The sequence below is a fragment of the Anguilla anguilla genome, chromosome 6, assembly GCF_013347855.1.
Source record: "Anguilla anguilla isolate fAngAng1 chromosome 6, fAngAng1.pri, whole genome shotgun sequence".
In the NCBI taxonomy this organism is placed as follows: domain Eukaryota; kingdom Metazoa; phylum Chordata; class Actinopteri; order Anguilliformes; family Anguillidae; genus Anguilla; species Anguilla anguilla.
Genome location: NC_049206.1, coordinates 56,569,875 through 56,595,445, shown reverse-complemented (window position 1 = coordinate 56,595,445; position 25,571 = coordinate 56,569,875). Strand labels below are relative to the sequence as shown.

The following is a 25,571-nucleotide window of genomic DNA, read 5'->3' as shown; positions in this document are numbered from 1 at the left end:
GCCAACGCCATATACGTCTAGAATTTGACCCCCCGAGTGGTACTTTTTTTGTTGTAGCTATAATTAAAACGCTGGGGAATTATGGCGAGAGGGGGTAATAGTTTCTGATATTTACAGTTCAGGGAGACAGCGCCACGCGGAATTTAATGCACGACCTTGTTTCCTGTTGGTTGCCCGGCAACGGTCTCGGGGGCTCAGTTTTTTGCGGTGACGTCACGGCCAGATATACAGCTGTGCGATTCCACATGTTTGGGATCTCACGGACCCCCCCCCCCCCCCCCCCCCCCCGCTTTCACGGGGGACTCAAGTAACAGCGCGCGGTCCTGTGCGATTTCCCTTCGCGCTGTTTCACACACTCTTTAACTGTGGCTCTGGCAACCATTAAACATGAATTACACACCAGTGCTTTGTAAAAAAAAAAAAAAAAAATCTTTTCACATGCTGTGCCTAGGCTATGGATGTTGTAAAAATGTGTCTGCGCATGTAATCCATATGGTCCCGAGCAGCTTTGTGTTTTTATGTGACCGTAGCTGTAAGGAGGGTTTAGAGTCTAAAAAAAAACTGTAAAAAAAAAAAAACTGTAAAAAAAAAAAAAGAAAATGTTCCCTTCCTTCCTTACCATAAACGTATCGTCTAAACTTTAGACGATACGTTTATGGTAAGGAAGGAAGGGAACATTTTCTTTTTTCTTTTTTTTTTTTTTACAGTTAGGTGGCGCTGTAGGCCATGGGTCTCCCCTTTTAAGCTGAGAGAGACCAAATTAAGCTTGGGGGGGGGGGGGCTGTGAATAATCACGAAACGATTCTACAATCGCTCTGCCTGTTCCGGCCGTGCTCTGTGTTGGTGAGCTTGAAGTGGCCAGCCATGGTGCTTTCGTTTGGCTGGCCGCCACCCCCCCTCCCCCCCCCCCCCCCCCCCAACCCTCCCACCACACCCCCTTTCCCGGGAGATGGACAGCAGCCAGATCTGGAGCAGTTTTTGACTCCAGGACTTGTAATTTCACAAATGAATGGTTCTCCTTTTTTTTTTTTTTTTTTTTTTCCAGGACAGCTGTGCTAACCATGGAAACATTCAGTGAAAGACCACAGAGCCCTCCTCTCATGTCTTTCACAGTGGGAATGTTCACGGTTCTAACTAACTGCAGAAATTCAGCCGAGCACCCTACATCAGCGGCAAAATGAAGCTCAGTTACTTTCAGTTTTTTTTTTTTTGTTTTTTTTTTTTAACTGTTCGACAACAAATGCATCCCTTTCATGGCAAATACCGGGCATGCCTCTGGGTGAAAGAGACAGAGAGTGTCAGCGAGCGAATAAAAACACGTTCGGATTAACGCACACAGGTCAGCCTGATGGCACGCAGAATTGTATGTGACAGGTACAGAACGAACCCCCCCCCACTCCCCCTCCACCCTCACCCTCCCCCCCCCACCGCCCCATATCCGCCAGCCTGCGTGATTGCCATGGCATTATAGCCCAAGGGGAAAGAGGGTGGTGGGGTGGGGGGGAGGGGGGGTGGCTGTTGCTACAGAGTTCTGTGCCGCCCGCATCCCATGAAAGCATCCCTTGTGCTGCCGACAGAACCGTCTTTAAACCTGCCAGCCATTGCTATTCCGAACTGGCCAGAGGCCTGTGGGTAAAATGGCCGGTTTTCCTGCGTTTTCCCCTGTGCCAGGGAGGCGACTCCATGTTTACCACTGGAGAAGGGGCTAGAGAGCAGAGAGGCTAGTAACTCAATGTGATTTAAGTAAAGCAGTCCCCCCCCCCCGTCCGTCCGCCTCTTTTTTGGGGGGGGAAAAAAACAGGAGGCAGTTCTTGTAGGGTGCCTGCGGAGTTGAGAATGCCTGCTTTTTTTGGGGGGTGGAGGGGGGGGGGGGGGTGGGGGGGCGTCTTCTTTCAGCAAAACACAGAAATCACATTGAAATTCGGATCAGGCAGAGCGCAGCACGCAGAGAGGCGTGCTGCATGATTTAGAGCTGGGCAGAGAGAGAGAGAGAGAGAGAGAGAGAGAGAGGGGGAGAGAGAGAGAGAGAGGGAGAGAGAGAGAGAGAGAGAGGGAGAGAGGGAGAGAGGGAGAGAGAGAGAGAGAGAGACGAGCTGATCGGATTCAATCAGCATCTATTCTGTTAACCGCACCCTGAAAGCACTGTTGTCATCTGCTGAACTCGTTTTAGGGTGATTGTTGCTGAAAACATCTTTTCATCCCCCTCTGTTTTTAACTCCCGGAGTGCAGCCCTCTCACTGGTTTCCTTGCGTAAACATCTATGTTTTTTTTTAAAATCCACTAGCATTTGTAGTGAATGCAGCAGCTCTGGTTTAGTGGGGGTTGTTTAGAAACAAACCAGGTGCAAGTTTAACATGCATAAGAACACTTAGCTCTCATACGACAAACGGGGTTGATGGGAGGTGGAGTTCCGTGCAAGTTTAAAGGCACTTTGCAATGGCTTGCTCTGGACTTCATCTCCCATCAGCACCTTGGGACACTGAAAGCAGTGAAAGCGTAAGGGAAGGCTGAAAACCGAAAGCACGTTCCCCCGGTGTACTTCCCTCCAAAGAGGGAACATTTTCATCAGGGCTGTGAAGAATGACACGTTCCCTAAGCTTGCCGTCAGACTTGACTTCCTGTGCATCGTGGGATGCCATGACGATGATTGATTTCGAACTCCCCAATTGAAAAACCTGAATCGTGTTGCGTTGCTTCTTCCCCCCGAGTCCCACCGCTGTGTCTCACCTGTCAGTCTGCCCCGCCAGTAAACTCCCACACCTGTCTGACTTTATTTTTTTCACCTGCACTGGCTTTCTGTTGGTTTCGAGACAGAGGCTCAAACATCTGACTTTCCTCAGATGACCTCCAAGAGCAGCTACTGAGCCAAAATCAAACAAATCTGCTGCTAAAGAATACCATGCACATTGGAACTGTCAGTCATTCAAGCTGTATTTATTTGGTCTACATTTTTTAATTCTGTTTACTTCTTGCAAGTACTCTATACTTTTTCTGTGTGGAACTGGAAGTTGCATTTCTGAGTAAAAGAAAAAAAGACTCTGTGTAGCAGACCTTCACGAATTTGCAGGGTGAACTAAACAGAACTTTCGAAAAAATAAGCCAGCTTGCGAAATGGTGTTGGGTAACACCAGGACATTTGCCGTCAGGAACATAATTCTGTCTGGTCAGAGGTACTGTGTGGCAGCCTTGAAATGACTGTAGCTGCACAATAAAATGTCCAGTGTTAATTTAACTCTAACAGGGTACAAATGAGTCCAATAGGGACTGTATGTACTCTGTAAGAATAGATTTAACACAGATCATTTTACTGTGTTTGTGACAGTGGAATTGATTAAAAATCGTATGGGACTACCCTTGTTAAGGTGAGGAAAGAACGAAAGAATAGATACTTTGTGTATGTTAGGAAATCTAGCCCTGCAGTCCAGTCTTCCTTTTGTCATAAATCCAATTTTTTGAAAACATAATTTTTAACATGTCCAGTACCAGGTTTCTTTGGCACAGAAAGAGTATTTTACAGATATTCTGCATTCAGCCAAAATGGAAAATAAACTGTAGAAAATCATTTGGATGAACAGGCCTATTTTCTAACCCTTGTCAGTTTTGCAGAGGATCCGCAACTCGCCACAGTCGTACAGAGTCTGGAGCGTCCTGCTTTGGGAACAGACTGCAGAGATTTTTGTTGATATTTCCCAGATTTGGGGATTTTTCTAGGTCAAGTCGGGGTGACCTCCCAATCACACATTGTTCTCTCCTCCCCAGCGGTGGTGTGCTCGCCAACCATCGTCCCCATATGCCCCCCCCTCCCCTTCCCCTCACCCCCCCCCATTCCCATCTGGCTCTCCACTAGAGTGAAGGTCTGTCCAATCTAAACAGGGACAGAGGGCCAGGCTTCCACCCCCACAAAACGTCATCTCCTATCCAGAAGGCTGCATCCCGCCCAGGGCCCGAATACTTTTGGCCCAGAAGCGTCCGATCTTATCCGAAAAGGGTGCCGGTTTTTGTTTTAGCCACCTGATTCTACTTATCATGGTACTGACTGAAGAACCGTGATTAGTTAAATAGTTAGACCGGGTGCGGTAGTGCTGGGCCAAAACAAAAAAACCTGCCCCGACGCCTGCACCCCTTTTCGGGATGAGATCGGACACCCCTGTTTTAGCCCTTTCCGTACCGTTACTTCACAGGTCCAAATCCTTCCCGAGTTCCTGATTTGAAAAACCACTTTTTTTTGCACAGAATGAAGATTTCAGCCCTGAGAACGTGAATTTCCCGGGCTATATTTAGGGCTGCTGTTCCGTTTCCAGTCGCCTCCAGTCCAGCCCGCAGCGGTTTGTCCGGCTCGGTTTTGTGTCCAGACGTGCAAATTTAGGCCACATGGGCGCTGGTCATGAGGGGGAGGGGGCCGTTGTGACGCATTTGGCCGGAGGTTGAGATGAATATCCAGACACACCCCCCGCCCCCTCCCCCAAAATCCCCACCCCCTCCCCCCCCCGGGGGGCCTGTGGAACACTGCATCGGTGACGACGTCCGTCCCCAGGCCGCCGAGACGGCCTGTCCCGTCCGCTTTCCCCGCAGAATGCTTTTAACCAAGCGGCCGTTCACCGCAGATTTCCTCCACCGCACCGTCCCAGAGAACCTCCGGGGGGGGAGGGGAATTCTCCGCCCTTACAGATTTCCCCCCGAAACCGAACGGCTTCTCATCGCTTACAGCTGTGTGAAACGTACAGTAGGAGCAGTCCCGAGTACACGCACCGCACACGGCACACGCTACTGATTGTTATTTGTCGTGGAAAGACAGTATTTTTCCTTGTCTCCAAGCGACAAGGTTGTGCGGTGAGGACAGCGGGTAGCATGGAATTGTGGGTAATTACATTGGGTCTGCCCAGTGACTGAGGAGGTATGCCATGCTTTAAAAGTGGAAACGCTGATTATCAGTGATTGCTGCCCTAATTAAAAGATTTGGAAGTCCACTGAATGAATTAACCCTGTGTTTGCCATCAGTAAATGAGGTCATTTTTTTTTTTACACCCGCAGTCATGGTACCCTCTCATCATTTAAAAATTATTATTATTATTTTTTTTTTGAAAAAGCGCATGCTTTTAGTCTGTATTAATCAAGGCATACTGTAATCTGGCTGGTCTGCAAGTTGTTCTGGCAGAGATCAAACAGACTTTGACTTGCCCTCCAGGGTAAAACAAGTCTCTTCGGAGGCTAACGTGTCTGGATATCACCAGGCTTAAGCTGGCAGTCGCAGTTAAGATGAATGCTTTTAGTCCTACTTCCTGATTGACTTACGGGGCGATGTGGTGAATTTTAAAGGGGGCGGCCTGAAATGCTAAAAGGCATGGCTAACTGTACAGATCACCTTGTGACTCTTGAGGATGCCCAGATACATCGCAAACACCTGATGCGTAAAAGACAAATGATTGCAAACTTATTTGGCAATGAAAGGGTTAATGTTTATGTTTTTTTTTCTTCCAATCGGGGGCTGTGCTTTTTTAAATTTTTTAAAAAGCAGTTTGAAAATCAAACTGTGCTGCTGTAAGCAGGGATTACTGGTAGATAATGGAGAGGAGAGGCTGTGGTTTCTCGAGTGCATGTTTGAGCGTGTGGTGAAATCCAGTTTCTCTAAAATGGCTTTAATATAAATGGCTGTGTTTCCCCTCTCGTCTGTGTCGTTCAGGCACCGGCGCTTAGCAACAAAATATTTTGAACAGCCTCAAATCTGCCTGGTCAACAGCACGGTAAACAGGGGAATGCACAAACCCCTCCAAAGCTTCTCCAAAGGAATGGAGTCATAACCCTCGGTGGAAATCCACAGAAGGTGTAATTGTCAGTTTAGAGCGATAATTGTACATTTCGCACAAGTCGGCTGAGAAACTCTCGAATAACATTCGGTTCAGGTTTCCAAAGAGAGCTGTCGGATTCAGAGTCAAACGTCTTTGCGCTAAAATGCCAGCTCCAGAAACCAACCTGGAGAAGGGGGGGGAAAAAAAAGACTTTCAAAAAAATCATTACCCATGACTAAATGGACCAGACTTCACGTGGCTTTTGTTCAATTTTGTGACACGTTATTCATGATTAGATTAATTTTTGGTGATTTCAGGAAACAGACATGTAATTAAAGGGAAAAGTGCGAACGTTAATTTTTGGATTTGTGGGTTTTTGCATTCCTCAGTTAGATTTTTTTTTTTTCCTCTTTTTTTGTTTTTTTGGTCATTCTGAAAACGTGGCAGATGTATCATACAATATGTCTGCTGTATGCTTCTGCACATTGTTAATTATTCAGTGAAAATGTGGTGACAAGGCTAATCCTGGTACGTTAATCATATAACAAGCAATGTATTCAGACAGGGGAGGGGGAGTGCAAGAGCGCCTCTTGTCAGTGAAATATACGATTCCAGGCTAATTGATGACAGTAATTACAACAACCAGGATCACAGAGAAAAACCCGGTCTTGTCTTGTCTTGTCATTGTAATGTAATATTATAATGTCTAAGGAGAGACCAAATGTAAACTCTTGTCTCCAGATAGTTGCAGGTCAAATAAATCACATGACATCCTTCATAAGCAATAGCATGCGAGCATTCAAAAGACTGGAGAACTGTAAATGCTTACAATGTGGATCTATATTTGTCTTTTAAGTTGATTCATGTCTCTTTATGCAAAATACTCAGTGCAAAGTCAACTCTGGCTGTGCACTTTTGACTCAGTTAGAGTACATTTGGGCTGTACACTGTAACCTTGTACAGGCTGTCAGGTATAGGGCAAAGTGTATGAAGCTACCCTGCATTTGAAAGAACTGCACAAGAGATCGTATTCTACTTGAAGGGACAGAAAATAAAATGCTAATACTGTAATCATTTACAGTTGTTGTCAGTAGTCTGTGCATAAAATATTTATTTAAATCTGGTGGCCTGTCTGGAGGCCATGTGTTTACAGTAGGCCTCAGCCAATAAAAATGTACAGGATGTGCAGCTGTAACTGTGAGGCACTCATAAACACTGCAGGACAGTAAAATGCACCTACTTAGAAACCTGAAGCCATAATTACCCTCAGCGCACCACAGGATTTGGTAATGGACTCCAAAGGCAACACTCCTCCTCCCCTCATTCGCTGATGCCTCTCCAGACCTTGAGGTGCACCTTGGGATCCATGGAAAGCCGTTTGGAGTTTGAAATGAGCCACAAGTGGAAAGGTGGACAGGTGCTGGCATCAGGGGGCAGAAGAGAATTCATATACTCCGATCACTGCCATGTGAACATATTTTTATATTTTCATATTAAATGAAATGTGAAACTCATCTTGACCTGTTTTATCATCAGGATAAAAAAAATATAAGGATCTATGGATAGGCTGCTTTAGATGCAAGCCTCTGGCTGTTTTCCCCGAGACGCCTTTAAATGATCAGACATAATTGTCTAACGCGATTACAGTGCATTGTGTTTGTATCTAATTCTTGAAGTGGATGTTTTTTTTTTTGTTTTTTTACCTCTTTGCTTCAGGGTATTCAGTATTCATTAGGCGCGTGCACCGCGTGGCACAGGAAGCTGCTGTGAATTAGGACGTTTATGCCAGAGCTTTCTCGGCGAGAATACCGTTGATTATTGCGTATGGTCAAATGCATTATAGCCTGCCGAGTTGCATGCATTGCGTAGGCTACTTCGTGAAAACCCTGTATTATTTAAACCAGACGTCAGTGTTTCCCCTCAAGAAATTATCAAGTTCACTCAGAAGTTACCACCATGTTTGATTGTTAAAGAAAAACCCTGCTGACTTGCGAAACACGAAAGTGCTTTATTGGCTAAAAAAAAGAGAACTACGGTAGGCCTACAACATCAGCTGTCGTTTTGCTGCGTTAAAAGGATTGTTCTGACAGGTCGTGTCGACTACCAGCAGGGGGCGAAATTGACAAGTTCAGTTGGTTCAGCGAACTGGAAAACAGTGGCCTTTCATTCGGCTCTGAGTGCATACAAGCTCATCTGAAATCATTATGCGTCATACGTGTTTCACATGTACTTCACTGAATGGACTGCACAGTAACTGCGCGTGACGTTTCTGTATTTCATGGGTGATATAGGCTATTTCAGAATAAATTAACCGTTGACTGTGCATTATGTATAGTTTTTTTTAGTTTAGTTTTTTTTAAAGCAATTCAGACATGACACTGCCGGCTAGTCAATCATTTTAACTGTGTGTCAGTCGACACCTGCTTTTTGCGATGTAGCGACAGAACCCCATCTGCTGGTGCCAACTTTGTCATCATTTTAAATCTCGGTCATTCTGCGAGGTAGGCTAACGCCCGCCGTCGGTTCGCATCAGCGTTTAGGAAGAAGTTCCCCGCATCGCATCCGGGCCAAGCTAAGTTTTGCGAGAGACAGACGGCGGACCTGTCTAGGTCCGCTGAGCCGGAACGCCAGGGGCGATGAGCTCGTGAGTGATGTGATTGAGAATCACACGCTTTGGCATTAACTGCGGATCGCCCTGGCACTGCAACGCAGCTGCCCGATTTGGTAAGCGAGACGCCGTTTGATCGTTTCTCAGCGAATCGCACCTGTGCGCGTCCCCATGCAGCCCGGACTGTAACGGACTATAGTAATTCACCACCGGTTGTTGAGAGTGTTCTGCCCCCATGGGATAATCGGGGAGTCTTCGGATTCCGAAACCACATCTGCACTGTCAGTGTTGCTAAATTACTGTGGAATTTCTTAATTGTTTAGAGTTCGACAGAAACGAAATGCCGTTGGGAGTTGATTTTGAAATAACGTGTCTTGTTTGTGTTGTGCCAGGCTCGGCAGTGACAGGAAACAGCAGGCAGCTGAATCGCAGATGTGATCTGTGACGACATGGAGAAGATGATCTATTCAGAACACTTCTGTAGCGCAAAACTTCAATTGAAAACTTTGGATGCACGATTAGAGCGCGCGCGGGGCGAAGGAATCCTGGGTTAATCTCATACTGAAACGCGCAAACAGACTGTCCTCTGTTTGACCGGCGGACTTGTCTGCGCATTTGACCCTCTTAAATCACTCCATTCCCTTCACCGAACTCAGGGCTTTTGCAAAACATCTTTGGTAACTAACAGCCTTGCATTGTGAATGAAAGGTGACGTCAATGACGTATCGCCTTAAAGCAAACCGTTAACGTCACCTGGAGCAAATGGAAGCCAAGCAGACGGCCATTAACGTTCTTTGAACGTGAAGGTGATTTATTTATTTATATCCCGTGCTTCTCTTGTTATAATCCATGCCCCTTTCAAGAGAGATCAAGGGCACTATGGCTGTCAGTTAACAGGCTAGGATTGGTCCCTGGGGCTGATGGATTACTTAAAACTAAACAGACTGAAAACCAAACGTGGTTGCGAAAGATCTTTTTCTTGATATGCGTTTCTAGGTCATTCTCATTAATGTAAACTTTCAGAGGAGTTATTGCCGAGAGGATAATTAACTGAAACAACTGCTTTGTTGTGAATTGGATTTGAAACGGCCTTGTTTGTAAGTATTTAAAGTATAATAATTGATTCTGGGGGATTTTTTTCTCCAAGGCTGCTAACAGAATAATGAGCTTCTATGCTTGAGTAAGGTTGTTTATTCTTGATTGCTTTAATACCTAGAATTAAACTGTTTGGTGCCCTCCTACCTGTGGAAAATAAGGAAATGCATGCCTTCTGACAGTGAACCTGAGGTGGTCTCCCTACGTTTTTGGTGCAGTTCTGTCCACTCAACCAACCTTGTGACCTCACAATGGGAAAGAATGTAAGTCAACTGCAAAGCCAAGGACATTACAGAGCGCGGCTCGCAGAACAGACTGGTAACATTATACTCTGGCATGTTTTTCGAAAATATTGTTGTTTTACATTTTCTGAATAATTGTTTGTTTTCACATAGAATACTGTTGAAAAATAGACCTTTGGAATGTGAGAAGGGGGGGGGGGAGTGAGAAAATGGCTGACAGTTTTTTGTTTTTTTTTAAATGACAGAGTGCATGAATGCTGACCATGCTCGCTTAGTCTGTTTTCCAGAAGGTTCCTCAGGGCCTGTGTTCATCAAGCACTGCCCAGGCGGGTCAAGACACCGGGTTATTTTCGGTCCCGAGTCGTTGACCTGCAGGGTCACTTTCACTGACTGAGGAGATCCACTGTCTCTTGCTGGTGTCCTTCAACGTGCAGTGCATAGTTTTTTTATTTTTTTTAATTTCTTCTCATATTTAAGCATTGAACAGAGTCACAGTTTACATTTTTATTAAGTACAGTCAAATCTATACAGCTAGGTAGTTCATAAAACAATTCAGGTGTAACCTTTCAAGGTGTGAGATCACAAATACGCGATTAGAATGTTCTTGGCTGAACGTCCTAATGCTGATGTAACAATCGCTACTGGTGACTGAAAGCAGCAGAGTTCTAGAACACTGACTAAAGCCGCGTTTCCACCGCAGGAACTATACCCCGGAACTAGGAACCTTTTGAGGAACTCAGTGCGTTTCCACCTCAGGAACTAGGGTCTAAATTTAGTTCTGGGGGCTTTGTTTTACCCCCCAAAACGTTCCTGCTCGGGGGGTAGTACTTTCCGAAAGTACAGGAACCTTTTGGGTGGAGCTTGCAGCGCTGAACATTTCTGATTGGTCGAGTACTCGTAGCATTTGTGTTGTATTTATTTTCCGCCATTACCCGCCATGTTTGAAAATATGCACCGGCAAACCAATTTATTTTCATAATAACTTCAAATCAAACTTGTATGTTATGCGGCGCAGTAGCCTACTTTTGGTTATAACCTGTCAACGTCTTGGAATTATAACGTGTGCTCTTCTGTTCTTTTCTTGCTTTAGTATTCGTTTTATAAAATGCTAAGCATTCGTGCTGGGACAGCATATTACGTAGACTACCAAAACATTCAAACGGATTAATTCGGTTGCTGAATATTTTCTTCCGGATTTTCTTTGTTAGCCCGTTGTAATTGACTCAAAACGTTTGATACAGTTATGTGAGGTATGCGGTAGTTCTGCATAATTAACATTGGTGATACAGTACAAGCAAACTGGAAATCACCTTCCGCACTTTTTATCCGGGTAAAATAACAGGTTAATTCTAGTAATCTTCGCTTTAGCTTTTTCAGACTGCCGTAATTTTACTCAATTTTACTGCCATTTTTCAATTCCACGAAAAAACCAGGAAGACTATGGACTCATTTATGGTGCATGGTTCGCATCTGGAGGGCACACTTCGCTGCTCGGCTAGCAGTAACTTCGAAGGAAAGCAAACGCTGGCTGTACCACTACTAATTTACATTTTCACGCAAGTCCGAGTTTTCGTTCTATTCTTGTCATTTTGCAATTAGCCTCTATGGAATTGACGACGAGAAAGTAATAAAACAGAAAATTGTTTACAACGTGTGCATGTTTTCTGCTGCTAATGAATGTGTTTGAGAGGATATATGAAAATCAATAAATACAAAAGTAACCATATATAGTCATTGTTGGTAACCCGTTGTATATAAGTGGAATAAACCCCTCCGGGCTGTCCCGGTTATTGGAAAATAATGTAGGCTACTTCGGTGGTAGTATGGGGTTACAGAAGAAATCATATGACAGATGGACCGACGACAACGTCAGTGGGCTAATTTGCCTAATCTTCGCGGTACTTTAGACCCCGGTGGAAACGCAGACAACCATTGGCTGAAGGAACCTTTTAGTTCCTGGTAAAGTAGTTCCTGGGACTGAAAGTTCCGGGTAATTTTGGTGGAAACGCGGCTTAAGAATTCTGAAAAAAAAACCTCCTCTTCAAAGGGTTAAGTGCCTTGCTCAAGGGCATAAGTGCAGTGCTCTACCTGGGAATTGAACCTGAGACCTCAGAGTTATAAACCTAGTGACAAAACTATGCTACACATTCACCCCTGTGTATTGTGTACCGGGATATATGACTAAATCTGAGATGGTAATGTATGGGGCAGTGAGGGCAACAGGTTTCTGCTGGGGTGTACAGCCTCAATACTGCAGTACACTGTAAAAAAAAAAAACACTCAGTGTTGCCAAAGAAAAACCATTTCATGAAGGAAAAATCTTTAATAAATTATGTTATTTAATGGTAAGTCCTGTTATTTTATGAGATGGTCATTAACGATTGAGTTATTGCCCTTACTCTACACCGTTTACAGTGTTTTGAAAAACTGAAACACTATTGAAACTGAAACCCTGTAAATCTTTTAACAAACATTTTATGATAAAATTTTTTTTTTTTTTTTTTTTTTTTGTTGGAGTGCACACTGCCATTGAAGTGTCAGTCGCAAGGGACTGAGTTAAGATGGGAAACCATCTCAGTAGTGAAGCTCCAGATCTGGGTCATCTCCCTCATTTCTGGTTTCGCCTCCCCTCCTCAGCCACTGGCCCCCTAATTCTCTCCAGAGCCTCTTCACCCCTCCTCGACTGGTGAGGAGTGATCATTTTCAGCTGTTCCCTTTCTCCCACCCCCGGCCCCCACCCCCACTGCCCTCCACCCAAAACAGAGAGAGAGCGAGAGTTCTGTGCTGTAAAGAAACACCGATGTGATGTGAGGGTGGGTTCCAGGGCCCCGGCCCAAACTGGCCCCCGTGGAGGAAACGCTCCTCTCCTCTGTGTGTGAGAGCCGCTAACTGGGCCGTCCCCCGGTCCCCTCTCCTCCGCGGAATATCAATTCGTCCCGGATACCGCTGCCGCCGCTGCGCCCCGCTGACAGACAAGGCAGCCATTAATCCAGCAGGTGCAGGGTTTATGGGAGGGGGGGGGATGGGTGGAGAGGCGGGGGGGAGGGTCTGTTTTGGGTTTGGAGTGGGGTGGGGGGGGGGGGGGGTCTGCCTTCGCCTTTGCCTGGGATGAAGTTGCAAGGGACGGATTTTGCGTTGGATGTGGTCACGCTAGCGAGTCGAGTCGTCCGCATTTCACGGCTGTCTTGAGTTATGCCCCCCCACCCCCCCCAAAAAAAAAAAAAACCCACGCAAAAGGAGTGTGTCTAAGCTACTGGTGACATCACTGCTCTCCCACAAGCTGGTCCCTGGGTATTTTTTTTAGAGTACTGAAAACTTGATCTTCTTATTTTTTCCCCCCCCCCTGCATTTACAGTGTGGATTAGCATCGGTTACAGTTGCATTTTTGCCATTGACTGTTTGGTCAGCGTTTCCAGTGCTATATTTTATGTGTGATTCTGCATATTGTCTGTGGTGCAGTCTTTGCAGTTTCTGTTATTTTGTTTATATAGTCGATTAGCGCAATTCTGTGGCCGTGTAGTATAGCAGTTATAGGGAACTGGGCTTGTAACCCAGAGGTTGCGGTTTCCATTCCCAGTTGGGGCATTGCTGGCGTACGCTTGAATGCCCAAAGTGCTTAATCCTGACCTGTCTCAGTATATATCCAGCTGTATAAACGGATCGTACGTGAAGGAACGTTATCTGTACAGGCAGTCTGCCGCATGCCTGAATAGTCCTGTAAGATCATCATGCAGAAAAGGGCCTTTAAATGTATTGGGATTAAAGCAGGAGATTGGAATACAATGCAGGCAGTGGGGTGTAGAATTAACTCCGTCTGACAAAGTGGCACCTTGATCGCATGATCTGCGAATGCTTAGATGGAATTAACGGCTTCCTTGACAATTGTGCTTTCGAATGGGGGGGTATTGACTTAAATGGCTCCCCGCCCCCCCACCTCTTCATTAGTGGTACAGGTGGGCTGGGGGGCCCGGGGGGGTTGGGTCTGCTTCACAACAGGGGGTGGGAAAGGAAGGCCATTTGACACCATGAGGAGAGTGGGGGTTGAGGGGCCAAATAAGATATGGGTAAGACAGATGTGATGTCACCTTTTTGGTAGAAAACAGAGAGGACCTCCTCCAATCAGAATATGCCGATAACGACCAATAGCACGATGCCAAGAGCATAGAACTGGTGGGTTCTATTTCTTGCTTAGACGTAAAGGCAAAATACATCCACCAATCACCATGGGCGTTATTCTCTTGGTTGTTACCAATGTACTCTGTGATTGGTGGTGCGTGATCTCTGTTTCCTACCAGAAAAAGATGACACCACAATAGTCTGTTCTCTGTTTTATTGTCTTGGGAGGGGGAGGGGGAGGGGGGTGGGAGGAGGGTTCGGTGAGACAGCAACGAGAACCTGGCAACAGGAAGACATTAAGCAAACCCGTCCTGAAGGGTTTCCCACTTCGTAGATTCCACCGTCGTGAGGCTTTGCCCAGAAATCACAAGGGAAGGGCTAAAAGTTAAAGAGACAGGCCTTGCACAAACCTGGCATTCTCAGAAAGTTTTTTTTTTTTTTTAAAAAGAGAAAAAAGAACAAAGCTGGCTAATGTTTCAGCTCTTTCAGTGCTTAAAGGTTGTAAACAGGATACTGACCCAACAGCTGTCGAGGAACTTCAGCCTGAGAAAGGCCTTTCTTTTTTTTAAACCCAGACCTTTACGGTTCTATGGGATTTAGTCATAATTATGTAGATGGAAGGGGCCAGGGGGGAGGAAGGGGTGTGACCGGCTTTAAAAAAAAAAAAAAAAACGAAATGCATTGTTTGATACAGAGCTCTGAAGCAAGGCGTGCGGGACGTCAACGTCGCCCGGGTCCGACCGAATCGGGGAAGATAACCAATTCAAAAGCGGGCGATTTTTTTTTTTTTTTTACAGCGGGAGGCATTTCTCCAGGCAACGTCCTTCCTTGTTTCTGATCTTCCTGTTCAGTGTTTGCGAGGAGGAGGGGAGGAGGAGGAGGAGGAGGAGGAGGAGGAGGAGGAGGAGGAGGAGGAGGAGGAGGAGGAGGAGGAGGAGGAAGAAGAAGAAGAAGAAGAAGAAGAAGAAGAAGAAGAAGAAGAAGAAGAAGAAGAAGAAGAAGAAGAAGAAGAAGAAGAAGAAGAAGAAGAAGAAGAAGAAGAAGAAGAAGAAGAAGAAGAAGAAGAAGAAGAAGAAGAAGAAGAAGAAGAAGAAGAAGAAGAAGAAGAAGAAGAAGAAGAAGCAGGTCTCAGGAATTTCTCCTCTGCTGTTTTCTCTCTCTCTCTACCCCTGGTATCTGTCACAAGGTCCTCGCAGCTGTTGCCGTTCAGCAAGAGCCTGTTTTTCAGAGAAGTGCATGCTGGGAGCAGTGAAGGTTTTTCTTCCTCACAATGGTGTCGCTCAGATGCTTCGCAAGGAAAAAGAGCTTCTTATCACTTCCACAATGCAGGGACATTCGATACGTCCTCAGAGTTGAGTTACTTTTGTCTATTTTTTCTCTCCTTTTTTTCTCTTTTTTTTGGCTTAAGAGGGAAATATTATAAGCCCCCGGGGATCTACGGTTTGCATAGCAGCCTCCTCCTCCATTTGATCTCCAGCTCATCTCTGCACCAAACTTTCACCGCTGCGGAAAAAAAAAAACGTCTCTTTTTCGCTTCCCGAAATGCAGAAGAGTGAAAGGGCTCAGGGAAACGTAAGATTTTGACCTCTGGTTACTTTTGCCAGTCTTTACAAAGACAGCAGATTGACCCTGCCATTGACCACGAATGCGCTGTTGGTTTTTTTTGTTGGTTGTGCGGAGCCCGTGAAATGTATGGGGGAAAAAGAAACGCGGCCCGTATATATAGAGACAGTGCAGGGAATCCCTCTGGACCAGTGGTCTCCAACCCTGGTCCTGGAGAGCTACGGGGTCTGCTGGTTTTTTGTTTTCACCTTAAAATCAGCACCCAGTTGAGACCCAAGACACCCAGGTGAGTTGAGTTAACTGTGTAATCAACTGCTCTAATTGATTCATGAAGTGCAGAGTCACTATGAAAACCAGCAGACCCCGTTGCTCTCCAGGACCAGGGTTGGAGACCACTGCTCTGGCCCTTGACTGGCTGGCCTGTTTTTACTCTTGAGCTGCTCTTCCAGAAGGCCTGGATCTCTTCTTCATTTGGCGTGAACTGCGGATGGTGCACTGGAGGGATCCATGGCAGGAGTTCTGAGAGAGAGAAGGGAGAGAGAGACAGAGGGAGAGAGAGATGGAGGGAGGGAGAGGGAGAGGGAGGGAGGGAGAGAGAGAGAGAGAGTGGGAGAGATCAGTGTCAGTCATTAAAATCATTTTAGAGTGCTACAGAAGTTGTACATAATAAAATGCTATTGGATAATCACTCATTTATTCATCTAAAGCATTGGCAAAGGCTACATTTCTATTTCTGACAGAAAATCACCATGTTAAAGTACCACTGTGAATAAAACCTGTATCGCTCATTGCTTTGTACAATCTACCATCCACCCGCAGTGGGAGAAGTGTAAAAAAAACCATTCCATAAATACCCCAATGCCATTTTTACCACCCAAATCACCCACCCCCTTCAAAAAAGGAAAAGACAATAATGCCCAACCACCACCACTCTCAACCTAAATATATCTCCATCTCTTCATCATTTACCAAAAAACCCCCACCCCCTCCCCCCATTTCACCACATCATTTTAAAATACACAGATTCCACTCTTAGCAGAGAGATTGTCGTAGGGCATTTCAATTTCAAGTCAATTACTCTATCTTGTTTGGTGTCATAAGATTATTTTATCATTGTTGACTTCACTTAGATTACTTAAGTGTGCCACGGCCATTCATATCGCGTGTTGGCTGACGCCGACATGGCTTTTTCTTACGTCACATTTTCACGTATGTTTATACCGCAGTGCACGTAACCATTATCGTGACTGTAACACGTTTGCAAAATTGGAACCTACAGAAAGCTTAGTATTATATCTGCTAAGCTATTTCCAGTTGGCTAGTCTGTGGGAATCGCAGTAATGGTGCTTTACAGACAGTGTTGGAGTTGGACGCCTTTTTTTTTAACCACAACCACAAAAATTGCCACGTTCCTTTACAGTAAAGAGACATTGATTGTAATGGAGAACCTAAAGGAAAGGACCTGAAGTCATTTTCGAAGCCTACACGACTTGGATTTAGTGGGGAAAATTACATATTGTCTCCAGGGTAACTCTGCGAGAAGACAATACGTTTGCCAGTCTGTGCATTTTTCCCCCCAGACGCACTGCGCTAGCATTCATTTTTGCAGGGGAATGGACTACTCCTTCGCCTCCCTAAATATACAGTTCTGCATTTAATTGACCAAAAGCTTCGCCGTGACGAACTCAAATTAAAATCTGACCAACGTCTAGCAGCTTCAGGTTTATTTACAGCGTGCTAAGCCCCTCATACGTGTGCAGCAGCCAGTCATGTTTGACTCATGATGGGGCTATTTCATGATCACGGGTTTGCTGCATGTCACCGTATAATTTTCTTGCAGGTATCATTTCACTCGCCCATTGTAATGATGAACCCTGTAGATGTGTCACATTTGTATTCATACATTGTTCATTTCGGTTTATTTAGGACATTACCACCATGTATATTGAGACGATGTATAATGTAGGCTATATTGTATTTTTTTTAATGAATATTTACCACTTGCAGTTTGCCACAGTGGTATACCATTAGGCCTAATTATTCTAAAATGCCTTTCACTGGGAACAATTCCTAGCCTGTTGATTGGTTACATTTGGTAACATTAATAGGACATAAAAACGTCATTCCTTAAAATACATTTCTTGTGCGCTTTTGTTTTTAAACAATGGTCTGAAGAATGAAAGTTTTTTTTTTGTCTGTTGCTTATCAATGGGGAGAAAGCATTGGCGGAAAAAAAACAACAATAAAACCTTTATATAGCATAGGACTGTTCGACCTTCATCTGCCTGGAAACGTTAAAAAACTATGCCAAGCAATCAGATTTATGGTCTTATTTAAAGAAATTACCAATAAATGTATTTTCTGGTCGGCTCCAATTCCACGTACAGTGCACTGACATTTGAGTATCTTTTGTTGCCGAGCTGTTTTTGCTGGGTGGGGAGAACGGTCATGTGAAGTTAGGGGGAGTTCATTTTGGAGACGGGCGTGTGGAGAGTTTGGCAACAACAAGAACGCAACGGGAATGTTTCCTTAATTTAGGATTAAAGCTGGAAAACCACGCCCGATGTTAGTACATTGTTTTACTAGCTTTGCGTTGTTGTTTTCGTTTCCGACGTATCGAAGGGGGGGGGGGGGCATTTGTATTTGGTCGATATTTTCGTGGATATTTTTGGGGCCACCCCTGCTGTAAGTTTTGGTTCAGACCAGCGGACTGGCATCGCGGTGCAGAGAACTAATCTAGTCAACTTTTTTTTAGAAGGAATCTCAGCACCCGTACTGCCTGACTTTGGCAAACTCTTTGACGCTGTCTTGTTTTGATGCAAATAATAATGGTTAGAAACAGTATATGCGGCGACGAAGCGTAGCCTGTGCGGTTTATCTTTGGTCGGGCGGGTTTGTGTTGTCACAGTAGGAATATTTTGGATCCCTATGGATGTCAACTTTAAAAACATACGTGGAAAGGAATGGTGACAGTTGCGAGGGGTGAGATCAACGTTGCTTTTACTTCCAAAGGTGCTTGCCAGCACAGCCGGAGCGCAAAGAAACCCATGTCATTCCTTGTGTTCCTGGACTAAAAACTCGGCTCAACCGAGGAGACAGATCAGAACCATGGAGGAGAACCGCGCGTCCTCCGCTCCGGAGAATCAGGCAGACAGCAACTTGTCTGACAGTTTCTCTAAACTATGGACAGATGTGATGGGGATGCTGGTAAGTTTGGGGCGTCTGGGGTGGGGGGGGGGGGGAGGGGTAAACAGGAAGGTAACAGCCAACTGACTAAAGGCTTCTCACTCGTGTTAATGAAAAGGGGGTCTCATTGTCTTGTCAGACTATTGACGGGAGCAAGTAGGCTACGTGTAAATTGCGGAGTTGTCTGTCGCATCCTGGAAAAAAAGCTTGCGTTGAAACTTTAAATTTGTTTCGATTATCAATATATGGTGTAGCGTTTTTTTCCCTTTGGAATCGGACTACAGGATTCTGTCTTCCAAATAGTTTTTGCGGAGCTCGTTGGCATTGGATGATCCGGCTATCAATGATATCGGAGATCGCATAAAAATGGTATGTGGCTCCCAGCCATTTTAATTTTAATTCTTCTCCATTTGTCATTGATGTTAACGAATAACCAAACAGTAGCCTACGCTGAAACAAGTTTGCTAGCCCCGATGGACTGGTACGGGGGACCGTAGGAAAACCAGTTGGTGAATCCAATTCGGCATGCAAGCGCCTATAGCCTAGTCTGATTGGGGATTTAATAGTTTCACAGCTCTGTATCTATGTTCTGGCAACTTTGATTGACCACTACTAAGTCGACCACTGTAAAACACGCAAAATCATCTGTTCGTTTAGGATACTTTTACTGGCTAAACCCTGCCCTGTGGGTCTTTTGGGAATTTTTGCCACTTGTTGAAGGGATTGCGTTTTGGGAAACGCACGTCTGCCGCGACGGAAAACAATCCCGAAAATTGAATTAGCCTATTCAGTTAGTATTTTGGGCCGAGATAGTGTTTTACATTCACAGCCCATTTCGTTTGATCCTTAAACTGTTGAGAGTTGAAATAATTTGTCTAATCCTGCGTAATTGCCCTGTTCGTTGTGTTCCATTTGTTAATTGCTTTCTGGCTAGCCGGCTAAATCAGCAGCGTGTCTTTTTCACACTTATTAATGAACCGACCAGGTAGTTGCGTGCATGTAGATTGTTTCCAGACTAAAACTGTTTAAGACTGTATCAAGTTTTATTCCAGTTAATTGCTTTCCCAACACATTTTTTTAAACAAACAACATGTGCTCTAGTCATCTTTGAGTTTGTAGCTAAATGTATTTGTTTGTTTATTTATTAGTTACGTCCTCCAGCTCATTGTGAAATGTAGTTAGCTTATATAACTAAGCGAGTTCTATTAAATACCCTGGCCAGTTTTGAGAGGGAAGTTTTAAAAGTAGTATCAAATCATTATTACCACCTTCTCTTTTTTTAACATCCATGGTAGCTTTGATGGCCATTGAAACATTGCAGTTGCCAGGGATGTGCGAAATGACCGTGATAAGTCGATCAGAACAAAGGCAACTGTGCCTAAATACACAAACTTGACTGCTGGGATGTAGTTAACCGAAGTTGATTGGAAATGTATAACAAATTGCAGCGTGCTCATTGGCTGGCTTCAGCTGTGTTTGTACAGTGTAAACTGTGTGTGAATGGCCTCAGTCCTAGGAGTGAGGCAAGTCTGTCCCCCACCGGCCCCCTCCCTCCCATTGACCAAACTCTGAAATTGGGAAGGAAACAGAGAACCTCTGCCATATGTCCTAACTGAATTTATCACCTCAGGAGGCCTGTGTCCACATTTAGGGGTCCCAGACTAAAGAGGGTTCGCACTAAATCTACAGGCTACTTGCGATGCACAGGACGTCCTGGCGCTGGTGGGCCTGCGTGTTCTTATGAACCCTTTTACTATTTTAATGTGGCTGGGGGCAACCCTGGAAGGGGAGGGGGGGGGGGGGGGGCGGGGGTTATTAGATGCTACCCTGGGGGGGGGGCTACCCCTGAGGGAAAGCTCAACAGAATTTGATGGGTATAGTCTTTCCTCCAGCGGCATCAGATGGACACGTCTCGCCGGAGAGACGGATTAATTGGTTTGACCGGCGCTCAGATGTTGCGCGTTCTCATTCCGGAGCGATCGCGGCCGCTCGAGCTGACAGACACTGGCGGCGGGATGCCGTTTGTGCCGCGCAGCGTAAGCGATGGCGACAGTTGGGCAGTGTCTTGCGTTGGGGAGGCCAACCTGGCGCTTGCTGTGCGGTGACTTTCCATTGGCTGTAACGGAGAACATTATTTCAAACTTTTCCAGTTAAGTTAATACACTCACAGTCACTTGCATCGTTGTATTCCTCAGAAACTTTGTTATTTGTTTGTCGTTATGGAAGGCGGTACGCTTGTCGCATTGTAATGCTGTTGCTAGGATACGGGGATAAAGTAACTAAGGAACTATCCAAAATTCATAGCGATGCTGTATCTACGTTAACGGAAAACGCAACGACACTTCATTCTGCAGGTAGTGTAAGTATCCCAATGGTTACATGAACAGACGTGCTTCTGTTCGCACTGTAATGATATTTACTGCGTGACGTTTGACTTGAGGAGGAAATGGTTTCCTCCGCCCCTCCAGAAAGAAGTGTGAAGCTGTGCGTGCACTTAAGTTATCATATTTATTTATTTATTCAGTTAATGGCCAAGAGCGACATATCGCATGCTAGTACTCTGCTTGTGGTTAGATGTTGTCTTGGTTCATTTTCCAGGAAGCTCTTATGTCATTTTACTATATTAGACCGGTCTCGCGCTGAGTAAGATGTCATGTGACGGTCCCCACACAACTTTCCGTCCTGCAGAGGCTGAGGAAGTGTGCGTCGCTCCCTCGGTCTGATGCGTAGGCTTCACCTGCGGCCTACCACAGAACCGCCGTGGCACGTGGGAATGCGTTAAATGAGAATTCCCTCGTTTGTGCGCCCTTCGTTTGCGGTTGTGACCAAGCACGACGGGTGTCTTGAAGTCAGTGAGAAGTCAGGCTTTGGTGTGTTTGACTGAACCTACTGCTACGCATGTCTGGAAAGATGCTCTTATCTATAGAGAATTACGCAAGTGCTCTCAAGAAGATAAGTGGGCCTGAAAGAGCTGATGCTGGGTTGTTATGGCTACAACCCATGGTAGTCATTTACCCTTTTAAGGTGTGAGGTCACAACTGTGTGATTAGAACGTTCTTAACTGAACATTCCAGTGCTGATGCAACAATGGCTCCTGGTAATTGAGGGCAATGGAGTTCTAGGACACTGACTTGGAAATTTGAAGGAAAAGAAAAAACATTTAGGTTGATGTGTAACTTACTTGGAAGTATCAAATGCGCAAACCTACAATGTTAATTGCCGTAATAGGTGTAAGAGGGACTGAGAAGTTCCTGTGCCTCAAGTAGCAAATGGGTCTGAGGATGTATTTTTAGCATAGGAGCGTAGGTGTGGCCTCTAAAGGCCTGATAAATATTCATTACTGCTTAATGAGTGTAGCAGAACCGTGGTTCCGTGCTGCTTTGCCAGGAAGTGGGCTTGCTGTTGGAGTCTCGGCCCTCGACAGTGCTGCTCTGTGGGCCCAGTTCAGAGAGCCAGCTCCATTCGGCCCTCTCACGTGACCGCTGGTGTCCAGGGCTGCTCGGAGTAAATCAGCCTCTGTATCCGGGGCTGGCCTGTGGCATCTCTGTGTAGAAGAGCAGGGCCTGGGTTCAGTGGGTAGCGCTCAAACACCTGGGTAATGAGGCGAGAGAAAAGAGTGTGTGTGTGTGAGTGTGTGTGTGTGTGTGTGTGTGTGTGTGTGAGTGGGTGGGTTGGTGAGTGTCTGTGTGTGGGTGGGTGGGTTGGTGAGTGTGTGTGTGTGTGTGTGTGTGTGTGAGTGGGTGGGTTGGTGAGTGTGTGTGTGTGTGTGTGTGTGTGTGTGTGTGTCTCACTCCCTCTCATACCCAATGTGGAAGTAGGTCGGGGGTGGGTGCACAACTCCTTTCCCGGGGGGTCTGCTGTGTTTGCTGGTGTTCCTTCCAACCAATTATTTGGGCTTAGCCTCCTGAACGGCTGTGTGTACACTAATGCTGACTCACCCGCGGTATGGGCCCCGGTCAGAGGCTGGCGCAGAAGACGAATGTGCGGCTCGCAGCTGTAACTCACCACTTCATACAAATATCGCGCCCGAATAAAAGCATCGGGATTATCGCATAATTAAGAGCAGCAGTCTGGCGGGGGACGTCCTGAAAAGGATCGGGCCTCTTTGTTGCACCAACCCCCCCCCCGCTCCGGCGTGGGTGTGGGGCCTTGACACCGCAGCCGACCTGACAAAAACGCCCCTGGCCTCCTGCGGCTGTATTTCTGCGTGACACACCTGAGCTCCACCCAGGTCTCATTGTGAAGCAGTGTTTTATTTCATTCACCTCCCCCTACAGCCCCACCTCCTCTACCTCCTCATTCACCTCCTCCTCCACCCCCACTTCCTCATTCACCTCCACCCCACCTCCTCCTCCACCCCCACTTCCTCATTCACCTCCACCCCAACCTCCTCCTCCACCCCACCTCCTCATTCACCTCCTCCTACCCCCACCTCCTCATTCACCTCCTCCTCCACCCCACCTCTTCATTCACCTCCTCCTCCACCCACCACCTCCTCATTCACCTCCACCCCCACCTCCTTCTCCAGCTGTTGCTGCCACAGGCTCCTACAGCAGCTGCCTATGTAGGTCAGCTCCTTCGTTTACGGGCATGATTTTACGCTCAGCGCTTAACGATTTAACCGCGTATCTGAATGGCTGACTGTGTGCCGTACTGTACTTGCGTTCAGGGCGCATGAAAGGGGGTCTGTCATCCCCTTATGGGGGGAGGGGGGCGGGGGGGATGACTTCTACAAAATAACCTGGGGTGTTTTTTTTTTTAACGTGGCGGGTAGGTTGGGGAGGGCGTAATAATATATGTCGGTCAGTGAGTGACACGCTGTGGCAGTTTTTGAGCGATGGAGCTGAGTGTCATCGCGGCTGCCGCCTTCTGATTGGTGTGTGCGTCAGCCCCCCCTCCCCCCCGCCCCCCCCGAAGGCTTGACTTTGCGTTTGAGCCTTAAACCCGCTGGCTGGAGCGGCTTGTGACAGCCGGATTAGATCACATCGCGGCTCTCCGGGCCAAGGCTAGAGGCTGTCCAAATTGGTGGGGAGGTGCTGCATAGTTTGGGACGAGGGAAGGGTGGGGGGGGGGGGGGGGGGGGGGTTGGGGGGGTGAAAATGACTCAATCGTGCCCTGAGTCCTTCCAGCCCTGCCCTAAGTCTGTGTGCAAACAGCAGGCGGTCCTCATAAAGGAGGGCTCAGAGTCCCCACTAAGGAGGGCTCGAACTGAGTCCCCACTAAGGAGGGCTCGAACTGAGTCCCCACTAAGGAGGGCTCAAACTGAGTCCCCACTAAGGAGGGCTCAGAGTCCCCACTAAGGAGGGCTCAAACTGAGTCCCCACTAAGGAGGGCTCAAACTGAGTCCCCACTAAGGAGGGCTCAAACTGAGTCCCCACTAAGGAGGGCTCAGAGTCCCCACTAAGGAGGGCTCAGAGTCCCCACTAAGGAGGGCTCAAACTGAGTCCCCACTAAGGAGGGCTCAAACTGAGTCCCCACTAAGGAGGGCTCGAACTGAGTCCCCACTAAGGAGGGCTCAAACTGAGTCCCCACTAAGGAGGGCTCAGAGTCCCCACTAAGGAGGGCTCAAACTGAGTCCCCACTAAGGAGGGCTCAAACTGAGTCCCCACTAAGGAGGGCTCAAACTGAGTCCCCACTAAGGAGGGCTCAAAGTCTTCTTTAACTGTGACTTTGGTGCCCCCCCCCCAAACTCACTCCCTGCCCCCCCCCCATTTCTCTTCTTTCTGCCCTGTGGATTTCCTCAGGAAGCTGCCCTTAACCTCTCACCCCCCCCTGTACAAAAACACACAAACACATCACATACATACATACGCGCATACATACCTATACACACACGCACACAATGCACACATAAAGACTCAGACGCACACGCCACACACATACATACACACACATATGCATGCATGTATGCACGCACGAACACACACACACACACACGCAAACAAACACACTGTCTTCCCCTTCTTTCTATGACTAGTCCAGGGCAGGTCTTCTCCATACTTTACCTCATTCTTCTTCTTCTTCTTCTTCCTGTATGATTCATTGGCAGAGATCAGGACAGGAAGCTGACCTTCGGAGGTTTTTGCTTTACTGGATCTCAGTAGGCCTGGCCTTGTACCAGAGCCCAACATGAGCAGGAGTACAGGAAAGAGTGGGAATGATGGATGGGTGGATGGACAGAGGGAGGGGGAGGGGAAGGATATTTTCTTATTCTTTTACGGTAAAGGTTGCGACAGGAGCCCCCCCGCCCCCCCCCCACCCCCCCCCTTCCTCGTGACCCAAGCAAGCCAGGTCTCAGGTCTCACGTCTCGGGTCTTCGCGGTCACGTGACTCTCGCATTGTCTAAGAGCAGGAAGAGCGGGGATCGACCAATCCGCTCGGAGCACCTCGGACGGCAGTCTCGTTTCTCTCCCGCGGCCGATAATGATGTCATCACTCACGGCTTTGTTAGCTCGGGCTTACATCACAAACCTCTGGTTTCGCCCTTTGAGCAGCCCCCCCTTTCAGCTAATTCACCGCCCGGTCGGCCATTGTTATCTGTGTCATGCGGTTCTTCCTCCCTGGTGACAGTATATGGTTACTGGTTTGTTACCCAGTCTGTCCCAGGACAGTGATGAAGCACTGCAGTGCTTCTTTTTTTAAAGGTTTTTTTTTTTTTTTTTCTCTAGCACATATCTGCTGCGCATTATATTGCAAGCATGTGATATCGAACAATATTGTGATATTGAGCAGACCATGGAAAAAGTTTCCGAGGGTTCTGTCCAGATCCTATTCCAACATTATCCAGTCTTTTGTCTTTTTTTTTTTTTTTTTGATTGGCAAGGTTATTGAGTTTCAGCAAACACTTTGGAAATCTCTTTTCTCTTTTTGGCAGTGCAAACTCCACCTCGTTTTCTGGAATTGATGGCGTTTCATGAAATCGAAAACAAGGTTTCTTTTTTTCATGTTTCGTATAACGCAATGTTTTGTAATATT

General features: G+C 46.5%; 1 protein-coding gene across 6 annotated transcripts in view; it reads left to right on the top strand.

The window, feature by feature from the left end:
- Nucleotides 1–25,571, top strand: part of sash1a (SAM and SH3 domain containing 1a) — a 291,932-nt gene that overhangs the window by 200,780 nt on the left and 65,581 nt on the right. The window contains exon 1 of one of the 6 annotated variants that reach the window (XM_035421915.1): nucleotides 18,146–18,617. The exons of 4 other annotated variants lie outside the window; for them this stretch is intronic. In XM_035421915.1, the coding sequence (XP_035277806.1) occupies nucleotides 18,519–18,617 (99 nt within the window). In that variant the 5' untranslated portion in view covers nucleotides 18,146–18,518. Of the gene's footprint in view, nucleotides 1–18,145; nucleotides 18,618–18,704; nucleotides 18,966–25,571 lie in introns of those variants that run through there. One more of the 6 variants, XM_035421916.1, reaches the window with a different exon arrangement.